Genomic DNA, 11,238 nt, shown 5'->3' on the forward strand with positions numbered 1-11,238 from the left:
TAAAATATAATAAGCCTAAATTAAGTATGAATTTCAATATCGCTCTTACACCACTTTATAGTCACCAGTCATCTTCACAAATTCATAATGATTTTACTCCATTTTCTCTCCTTGTGAACTACTGTAAACAGGGCGTATATGTTCACTAGTGGTGTAGTCAGTCTTTGAAGGCAGTAAAGGTGTCACGCGCTTTAGAAAAGATTCATTCGAAACCACCACAACTAATCATCAAACATATAGACTACAAAAAGTATCAAGACTAAAAATTATTATTATTTAAATTATTTCTTTATTTAAATAGAAAACATTTTTTTAAAAGTTAAATTTGTGGTTTATAAAACATGAATTCTGACTGTTAAGGAAAGCTAATTATGGTCATCAAAGTCGTCAGCATATTTATTTTAGGGGACTGCGCACACAGACATCATACTGTGTATTTATTTTTCGGGTGGGAGGAGGTTGATAACAATGACCCTTTTGCACCACGTGAGCGGAAGTGTGTGACATCATCAAAACAGTGTACGCCTGGGTAGCGTCTGTTACCCTGTCTGTATTACTAGATTTAGGGATTGTTTGAATTCCACGCGCTATGTTCCATTTCACGCGTGGCGTTGGTCGCTCCGACTGACCGCTCTGTACCGAGTGCGGCGACTTTGTTTATTTCTTCGATAGCCAATATCGAAAAACGCTATGGTTGAACAATCGGATCGCGCTCCGCTGCTGGACTGGGAGGAGGTTCCCCCGGCCGAACTTGCCCCATCGGTTCCATCACCGGAGACTGGGGATTCAATACAATCCGGTCTATCGAGTTACCCGGCCGAGGGCAGTGTAGGAGCAGATATCTCCTTAAACAGAAGCCCAGCGAGACCGAATAGTGTAACAGCTGTTCCAGGCGAAAGTGCACATTCTCCCTATAAGCAGTACAGCGGCCCGGGAGGAGATGCTTCTGCCACTGATGAGGAGGGAGACTGCGCCTTTCATGGACTGTCAGTCAGGGATCGGAGGATCACGGGGTCTGGATGGGAAGAAAAAGATCAGATTGTTGCTGTGTTCGTTGTGACTTTCGACACCAGATCGGGTGAGGTTAATCATCAAATACTGTAAAATGACTGACTGAGATAAAAATTGTATATGTGGCAGTCACAGACAAGAATGTCCGAGATGATGATGAAGAGGAGAAATCTTTAAAATATCTAGTTTTTTAAAAAAAAAAAAAAAGGTTTCATATTTTTGTCTCTGCTGTTTATTCTTTAATAATAATTAAATATTATGTTGAACTACTTATGTCTATATTCATTTTTTTCAAAAAATGATATACTTTTTAAGAGACTTTGTTTCTTTATTGCAGTCTCCAAACAGTTACACCACTTATTTTTGACTGCAAGCATATCAAAACATATCAAAATGGCTTTTAATTATGAAACTGAAAACTTCATAGTTCATCATAGAAGTGTGTGTGTGACAGAGGCATCCCTGTTTTTCCCACATGGGAGGATGTTTAGTAATATCATATGTAAGGAAATGAACAGAATATGAAGTGAGAGTTGTATAAGTCATCCGGCTGACTACTGTACTGTTCTTAGCCAACTTCCTCTTTTGCGTCTAGTTTTGCAGAGAAAGGCATTTGGAGAGTTTTTGTGTTCTTCTGCAAACACTATTTGACTAAAACCTGGTCCAACAACTTTACATTTGTTTACATAGGCCCTCATTGTGTCTCTCACAGGAAATATGATAGAATGGTGCCTACCTCAAGATGTGAATCTGGAGGGAGTAGAGTTCAAGTCAATGGCCAGCGGCTCTCATCGGATCTCAAGTGACTTCATGTGGGAATCTCTTTCTTAAATCCCTTTGCGTCTATAAGGAGCCGAGGGCAATTGTAACATTTTTAACCTTTTCCTACATAACGCACTACTGCAAACCTACCTTCCTATAATAAACATTTGATTTAACTGCGCTAAAATTAGTAAAACACACTACAATAATTTTCTGCACAGTTTAAATAAAGTTTAAGTAAGTATGACTTATTTTTTAAGTAAATCTTTTATTGAAATACATTAATAATTCAGATTAAATGTGGTCATGCGATTTCTATTTCATATCTAGTGTTACATTTGCCCTGGACCTTACATTATAAAATCCTTTATTTCATGTTACATTTTAACCAGCAACCTAGAAATGGAATAAATGTTTTGAATCCAAATATTGGCCATTAAAAAAGTGAATTGTGTGTTGTTGTTCTTCTCCATCCCGTCCTGTTACATAAGGTTTGACTAATTGTTTTGCTTTGTAATGTGTTTGTCACATTCATCAAGAGAATTTGTAATCACGATGCAAACGGTTAAATTGTTTGATTAGTAGTATTTTCATACTTGCATTCAAACAGGTTAATTTTGTACACGTGTATGTCGATTAATCCAGATTAAATGTGCTTGTCTCTTTTTGTAGATATTTCCGTAAAGGCTGTTATTTTGGACTAGCGTGCTTTGCAAACATGCCTGTGGAAAGTGAGCTGGAACGAGGAGCTCGGATGAAATCTGTAGGGATTTTGTCTCCTTCTTACACACTGCTATACCGTTACATGCACTTCCTGGAGAACCAAGTCCGGTGAGTGTTTTCTTGTGTCAAGTTTAACATTGTTATGTCCCCTTCTCTCACTCTTTTGCACGCATCATTACTATTTTAAGATGTTGTTATGCATTAAACATAAACTCTTGAGTTGCATGTGATGTCAGTTGCCACCTTGGAATTATAAGGTTCTATCTGCATTCTGAGCAGTTTTGAGATATTGAGCTTCAAAGTTTTTGCATTCCATATAGCAAAAATGATATGGGGAACAAGTCTCTTTCATACATGAAAATGACAGAGACCCTAAATGTATTCTAAATGTACAATATCAGAATCCTATCAAATTTTAAATGGTGATTTTTGGAACAGCTGCAGATAGAACCTTCTGATTCTAAAAAATAATTTTTCACTTGGAATTATAAGGTTCTATCTTGCAAAACATTAATTGAAGCAATATTTTTCAAGAAACACAAACAGTTTACTTATAATTTGTTGTAAAACATAAAATTAGTGTTGTAACAATGTGTTGATATGTATGAGAAAATTAAATTTAATGGTTTCTATGACATTTATTTCATATTTTAGGATGAATAATTATTTTCTTGTTCAAGTTAAGCATAAAATGCAGTGCTAAATATTTTGTCCAGTGCAGATGTTAATTTTTAGCAGGAATATGGTTGGTAATTAAACACATTATTGCAGGAACCATTAGTTTAAGTTTCTTTTGGTTTAGACAGAAAGCATCTACTGTAATACCAGGACTTTATTCCACAGAAAGAGTGGGACAGGTAAAATGTTTTTTTTTTTTTTTTTTTTTAGAGAGATCAGTATGGATTAAAAAGTTAGCTAGAAAGTTAAAAGGTTTTAAGTTTGAAATAGTTTTAAGTTTTAGATAGATGGAATTTGTGTAATTTTGATTCCCTTTTCATCTCTTCAATCAGTTAAAATGCAGCATGCTAAAACTGCAATGTAAATCCATGTTTCTCAATCCTTTTTATAATGTCTGCTGTCTAATTTCTTACTCTAAATAAGTCCCTGTTAAGTGCAATGCATTTCATAACAACACCATTTAAAGGTAGGGTAGGTAAATTCAGAGAGGCTAACAATAGCAAGCTAGCTTTGATATAAGATCCCACCCTCCCTTCAGAGCGCTCTCCAAAGCCACGCCTCCTCCAAAACACATGAACGCACACAGCCAGAGCAGAGTCTGCAAAGCGTCATGAGAGACGGCGTGAAATTACCTCATGTCTCAAAACACATAACATCGTCCAATCATTGCAGTAGGACCGAATGCAATGATTGGACGAACATTTTTTGGTCCTGAGACTTCCACATAAGATATGTACATTTTTTAATTGATTGCTGAGGGTGGCACATTGGCTCAGTGGGTAGCACTGTCTCCTCAAGCAAGGAGGTCCACGGTTTGAGTCCCAGCTAAGCCATGAGGCCTTTCTGTGTGGAGTTGCCTGTGTCTGCGTGGGTTTCCCTCACAATCCAAAAACATCCAGTAAAGGTGAATTGGAGATGCTAAAAATTGTCCGTAGTCCCAAGCCATGTGATGGGGAGGGTTGGGTATTCATGGACAGTCTTTTGTGTATGGCATGAGATGGCCCATAGAATCACCAAGAGTTGGGTACACCTGAAATGGTTAATGAATGAATGAATTATTGATTGCTATCAGGATGTGAAGAGAGTTTCAACCAGTATAACTAAAAGTGTTTATAAAAAACATTGCCTACCCTACCTTTAATTCTGCAAATGCATTCTTACAGGCACCAGTTGCAGTGTCCAGGCCAGTACTCTCCACTGGAAGCTTTCTACGAGGATAAAAAGGCAGTGTTGCCCCCAGGAGGGAACGGTTTGGTCACAGCCTGCCCGACCAGTGCTCTTGGACCCATAGTCAACCGCTGCATGCATCCAGAGATGAAGGTTTGAAGATATAACCCAGTATTATCTGTCACTAATCAAAACTCTATTAAATATGTTTTTATGAAAGTAGTTTTAGACAATTACATTTTTTTTCAAAGTTATTTTTTTAGTTTCTGAAGAAATCTAGGCCAGGCCACTCAGGGAGTTTCGTGTTACTGATTAATCAGGGTGCATTACTTCTGCACCTCCTGGCAGCAATAAGCATGGGAGAGTTTAGTTTCGTGAAAAGAAAAAAAGAACTATTGAGACAAATTTCCCTGTGTAAAAACCACAAGATCCTCTATTGTTAAAGAAGAATTCCACATGAGGAGATACTCTTGTTGAAAAATATGCTGATGTATACTTAAACTCAGAACTAGATTTGGTTATGCTGTTTGTTGAATAAGGCCTTGTTCAGTCTTGAATATGTACTTTCTAAATCCATGTTTATGTTTTTTATAGTTACATAAAATTCCTGGTAAATGTATGAAGTACACAAAAAGTACATCAAATTATATATAAAAAGTTATTGAAAAGAAAATGCTCTTTGAACTTTTAATCATTGCAATATGTACTGATAAGCCTCTCAGAGGATTTTAAAAACAATACTAGATAGAATGACCACTTCTATCAATCTGCTAAACGGCCATGATTATTGGCTAAATAGACCTTAGTCAGGGTAGATGGCATATTGAATTAAAGGGATAGTTCACCCAAAAATGAAAATTTGATGTTTATCTGCTTACCCCAGGGCAAGCAGGGGTTTACAGTGTTTACAATGGCGCGCACTGAATAAAGGTCCTAGATCACATAATTTTAATAACTTCCAGAACCAAATATTATCTGTAAGGGCATGTTTAATATACACTGCCCTGCCAAAAAAAAGTTGCTGTTTGGATTTTAATAGGCAAATACTTAAGAGTCTATGGATGGATCATTATTACAGTGATTATTATTTTTCTAGCATGTTATATGTCTGGCAATGGTTCTTTTAACCCTAAAAGATGGAGTGTGTAGCTTTTCATTTCTTAAACAACCATGTATTAAGATGTATCATGGCCATATTCCAGGATGACAATGTCAAGATTCACCAAAAAATGATGCATCTCTTGATGGTAATAAATGTTGTGATGTTATTTCCATCAAGAGGTGCATCAATTTTCGGTCAAGATGTTGTATTGACAATGCAAGAGGTGAGCACTCTGTAAAGTCTACTCCAGCACAACCCAAAGACTTTCAATGAAATTAAGGTCTGGACTCAGAGTTGCCAATTCATGCTCTCTGAACTTTTCTTTCACAATTTTAACTCTGGTGAATCTTGACATTGTCATCCTGGAATATGGGCATGGTGTGTCTTCCTACATGGTTGTTTAAGAAATGAAAAGCTACACACTCCATCTTTAAGGGTTAAAAGAACCGTTGCCAAACACATAACATGCTAGAAACGTAATAATCACTCACTGTAATAATGATCATAATGATAATGATTCATAGATTCTTAAGTATTTGCCTATTAAAATCCAAACAGCGAGATTTTTTTTGGCTGGGCAGTGTATGTGGTGTGTCGATAAGTGGAGTCTGAAGCAACAAATCATGGCAGTTTTCTCATCTCTGTACACTGATTAGATTACACACCCGGCTGGCTGCATGTCCCAGTTCATCCGCTTCTTTGGAGAGCAGATCATGGTGCTGTGGAAGTTTGCTTTGCTCAGGAAACGCATCCTTATTTTCTCTCCTCCCCCTGTCGGTGTGGTCTGCTATCGAGGTGAGAAAGGAAACCCACTTACATGCACATTGACACATGGCTGCCATAACGTGTCTGCTTATTTTACATAACAAATTAAAATATCTTGAGAATCCAGTGTTATAGATTATCTACATACACTTGCCAATGTCTTGGCATTGTCATTAGCTATGTTTCCATCCACCTTTTTTTTTATGCGAATTTTGGGATATCACATAAAAAGGCGCAAGTCATTTATGAAGTACGAATGGAAACATAGCTAATGATTTGTGCATTTCTTTTAATCTGTAACTATACTATAAAAATATGTGTGTTTTTACGTTTAACTCATGATTATTTTGCTATGTAATGTTTTGCATCCATTAGTATACTGTTGCTGCTGCCTTGCTAATGTGTCCATTCCTGGGATGGGCATGTCTGTTCCGGAGTTCCGGCCCTTCTTTTACATCAATGTTGCTGACATCACTGCTCTTGAGGCTGAGCCGTCTTATGTGGCCTGTAAGTGTCTCAGTCAAGAGAAGGACTGAAGTTGGCAAAATTCATAATTCCACAGGCACAAAATATTTTAACCATTGTAAACAGTGGATGTAAATAACATTTAAGTCCAGAGTGAGTGTAGTTATTGTTTGGTCCTCAAAAAACAAGAACCATTTCCTCCAACATCAGTATTAGTTGGTAAATTCAAGAAAGAAGAATGTACAGTAACTTAGTATTAGTAAGAATAAATCAGTGTGATTTGCATTTTAGATTTTTATTTATTTGGGTTCTCAGGTACAACAGAGAAGATCTTTGAGGAAAAGAAGGAGCTGTATGATGTCTACATTGACAATCAGAATGTAAAGACACACAGAGAGAGCCTCCAGCCTCTGCTCAGACTCAACAGTGCAGACAGAGAGAAGTATCGCAAGCTCTGTGAGCAGAGGTACATCAGCTTTTTAAAATCTGAAAGGCATATGAGAAGAAAAAACACATGAAAACATAATTCCACACGCATATGAATGATGATGTTGCTGTTGTTGCAGGCAGATGCTGCTGTACTCTCAGGAGGTGGATGGGGACTGCGCATCCAGTGAGGAAGACCTCTTCATTTTGTACGTGATGGAAATACACACCTAAGTTTATCACATCAGTGGTTTTTAGTGAGACAGAAAGAGCATTTGGAAATGGAAGAACAGCTCAATACACTTTTAATGAAAATAGTTTAAGCTTTAAGCTCGAAGAAACCATATATGTGACCCTGGACCACAAAACTAGTCATAAGTCACACGGGTATATTTGTAGCAATAGCCAACAATACATTGTCAAAATTATCGATTTAAAAAATTATCGGTGAAATTACCGATTTTTCTTTTATGCCAAAAATCATTAGGATATTAAGTAAAGATCATGTTCCATGGAGATATTTTGTAAATTTCCTACAGTAAATATATCAAAAATGTATTTTTTGTGAGTGGACAACTTTAAAGGCGATTTTCTCAATATTTTGATTTTTTTTTTTGCACCCTCGGATTCCAGATTTTCAAATAGTTGTATCTTGGCCAAATATTATCCTGTCCTAACAAACCGTACATCAATGCCAAGCTTATTTATTCAGCTTTATTCAAATTTCAATTTAAAAAATTTGACCTTTATGACCGGTTTTGTGGTCCAGAGTTACATATATTGTTTGGAAATTGATGGAAAATGCAAAAATGCAATACTATATTTTCATACTTTGAATTGTGGATAGTTTGATTAAATCCATTTCTCTTTCTACACCACAGTTCAAAAGTTTGGGGTTGGTAAGAGTTTTTTATGTTTTTTTGAAAGAAGTCTCTGATATGTACCAAGACTGCATTTATTTGACTAAATATACAGTACAAACAGCAATATTGTGAAATATTATTACAATTTAAAATGACTGTTTCTATTTTAATATATTTTAAAAAATAAAATTGAAGTAATTTATTCCTGTGACCAAAGCTGAGTTTTCTGCATCATTACTCCAGTCTTCAGTGTCACATGATCCTTCAGAAATCATTCTAATATGCTGATTTGCTGCTCAAAAACATTTAATTTTTTAATTAAACGTTTAATTTTTTTCAGGAAACCATGAAAGTCCAAAAGAACATCAATTTATTTAGAATATACATTTTTTGTAACATTATAAATGTCTGTTACTAGGGTTGCACGATATATCGGCCACCATATTGGTATCGGCCAGTATATGTTAATTTTTAATTTTATCATTATCAGCCCGATAAGAAAATTTGGCCGATATATTAAAGCTGATAAATAATGGATTATTTCCTTTAGCTGAGACACTTCAGATGCACACTGTCCGCCATGATGGTTTTGATTTGCTTGAAATATGATTTAAATCACTTCCCAAAAAAAAAAAAAAAAAAAATGCTCAGCTCTCAAATATAAAGAATTATCGGTATCGGCCAAAATTTTCATATCGGTGCATCCCTAACTGTTACTTTTGATTAATTTAATGCATCCTTGCTAAATAAAATCAAGTTGTTTAAAAAAAAAAAAAACTTTATTGACCCTAGGATTTTGAATGGTAGTATATTTGATGTACATTTCATAGAAATAAATTGCATTATGCTTTGCATTGAGTATGTAAAATAGCCTTATTTTATGTTAGTAAAATGAAGCAACTATTTCTTGAGTGTGTGAAATATTATAAATCTAAAGCTGTGGAAGCACAGTTTTTCTGACATGTTTAATTTTTTTTTTTTTGTGAAAAACAATAGAAAAATAACAGTTATGTTGCTGTAATTAATCTGTATGGAATTTCCCACTGTTTGTAATCCAGGTTCTTCATGGAACAGAACAACAGAATCTTCCAGACCCTATCTGAGTTGGCGGGGAGCGCCGATCCTACCCTGACTGCTGAGCACATGAGAGCCATGGGGCTGGATCCTCAGGGCGACCGCGGTTTTCTCGTCGACCTGCTGGAAATCTACGGCATCGACGTCATGCTGGTTATCGACAACCCCTGCTGCCCGTAAGACTCTCTGTCTCTGCCGCTCTCTCTGGAGCCCATTTTCTATTAGGGCTACAACACACTGCCTACTGATTACCTGCTTTCTTTTCTCTCTTTCTCTGGCTTGGCTATCTCAGGAGCCATTCCTGACACCTCTGGACCACACTGATACTGCCAACACCAACAAGGTGCAATCCGACTGCAGGCTTTTTGTGCACTTTGCGGCCAGTCAATCCAGTGACATCTTTCTGCTTGTTTGTCTGTCTGTTTGTGTGCTTAGTATCCTTCCAGCCATCTTGGATTTCTTCTCGACTCTGCCTAAGCTTGTTTCCAAAACATGATCTCTGTGCCTCTCTCTACTGCTTTTCAATCTGTGGTCTTCAGTTGTGACTTTGTTCTTCTAGCCAGTGCTGTCTGGGGGAACTGATGTGACGTCCCCAGTGGATATAAATCTGCTTCACTTGGACACCAGAGAATCGGAAAAGCAACTCTCACTCCCTGGATCCTCCTGTTTTTTGCTGGTAACAACGGTTTGGTAAAGTCTGCTTTGAATGTCATATCTGTATTTCTAAAAGTTTTATGGTTGTTGCATATTACACACTACTGTGATGGTGAAGATTTTCACAATCTCTGCCACATTTTTTTGAACTTAATCATGTATATGTGAACAATCATTTCGTTTTGGGGAAAAACTGTCATCTGTCAGTGTGTTTGTTGTGTTATTTGTGATCTATTGTGCATGAACAAAGAGACAAATCAGTTTTGCTACTGTAGTTTGGCACAGAACTTATTCATGTATATGAATGGGAATGAACGACACTGTAGAAGGTTCTCAGTCATTCTTATTTCACTCCCCAAATGTTAGCTGATGAATGTGATTTGTCATTTCAATGCCTCCCATTTGCTGTTATTACACCCACTGAACGGGTATCATTGTACTAAAAACTGATGAAATGGAGTTATGTGTTTTTGTTGCTGGACAGGCCTTTAATCACTATCACCCTTGTCATTGAATGTAAATTGTACATTTAATGCACCAGCTGATACACATATGATGCAAATTGACACAGAAATGTGACATTCAGCTTAACTTGCTCTGAAGAAATGATTGTGATTCTATTCCTGTCTTTGTCATTAGTGAATGCTCATGATTATTACTTGTGAAAGACTGTATATATTTGGGGTTTCTTATTTAAATGTATTTGGGTCGATCTTTTCAGAATAACAGCAGCAGACTGGCCTTAAAAAGGCTGATTGATTGTGAATTTGTGTGTTTATATGTTTATCCTGTGAAAACCCAAACTAGTTACTTAATTATTCAAATTATTTGTAGAGCTGCATTAATATAGGTGAAATTTAAAAGAAAATTTAAATGGAAAAGTATTTACTTGATCTATTCAGTTTACATTTTAAAGTCTCTATCCATCTAAATTTCAACCTGCTAACGAAATAACACAGTGACATTTGATTTCTGAGAATGAGTGCAGGCACTCAGGTTTGTAACAGTTTGATGGTTCTTAAATTGCATTAAATAAAATATTTAAATTAATAAATAATACTGTTGCTTATAATCTAGATTTGCTTAAATGTGAATTGATTTTTACATTTATCTATTAGAGAAATTAAGAGAGAACTTCTGTATTTTAAATCCTCTTGTAGGATGTTGGTTGGTTATTTAGTGTCTGATTGTAAATGAATGGAGAATGTAAAGTAAGCAGCCATGTAACATAATTGTACAGGTTGAATTGTCTAGTATTGTGTATGTGAGATATTTTTTGTGCGTTATCCAAGTGTTACACAAGTCTTTGTCATAATAACAAGCTAAATGAATGTTGAGTTTTACTCTACTGGTATCACAAAGCACTAGTGTAATGCCTCTGTCTTACACACTACCTATACAGTAATACAAACAGCATGTGTCTGTTGTTTTAAAGCCAGTGATTCTTATTCACTGCCATTTTGAAATAAACAGCTTTCTTTTCTAGCACATGCTTTGTCTGCACAGTATTTTGGGGTAGTTTTAAGACAAAACACCAGATAACCTAAA

General features: G+C 36.1%; 1 protein-coding gene across 5 annotated transcripts; it reads left to right on the forward strand.

The window, feature by feature from the left end:
* Positions 1-486: 486 nt before the first annotated feature.
* Positions 487-11,178, forward strand: dennd11 (DENN domain containing 11). 5 transcript variants are annotated; one of them, XM_051871094.1, is made up of 11 exons: positions 487-1,078; positions 1,724-1,823; positions 2,446-2,604; positions 4,338-4,494; positions 6,100-6,238; positions 6,584-6,715; positions 6,989-7,139; positions 7,240-7,308; positions 9,021-9,212; positions 9,329-9,379; positions 9,596-11,178. In XM_051871094.1, exons 1-10 carry the CDS (start codon positions 691-693, stop codon positions 9,339-9,341), a joined length of 1,500 nt encoding a protein of 499 aa, XP_051727054.1. In that variant the 5' UTR covers positions 487-690; the 3' UTR covers positions 9,342-9,379; positions 9,596-11,178. The 5 variants fall into 5 exon arrangements, with proteins under 5 accessions (XP_051727054.1, XP_051727051.1, XP_051727052.1 ...); XM_051871091.1 differs by lacking the exon at positions 9,329-9,379; XM_051871092.1 differs by lacking the exon at positions 9,329-9,379 and having other exon boundaries at positions 9,600-11,178.
* Positions 11,179-11,238: the final 60 nt, after the last annotated feature.

This window comes from Ctenopharyngodon idella, chromosome 18, assembly GCF_019924925.1.
Source record: "Ctenopharyngodon idella isolate HZGC_01 chromosome 18, HZGC01, whole genome shotgun sequence".
NCBI classification, from domain to species: domain Eukaryota; kingdom Metazoa; phylum Chordata; class Actinopteri; order Cypriniformes; family Xenocyprididae; genus Ctenopharyngodon; species Ctenopharyngodon idella.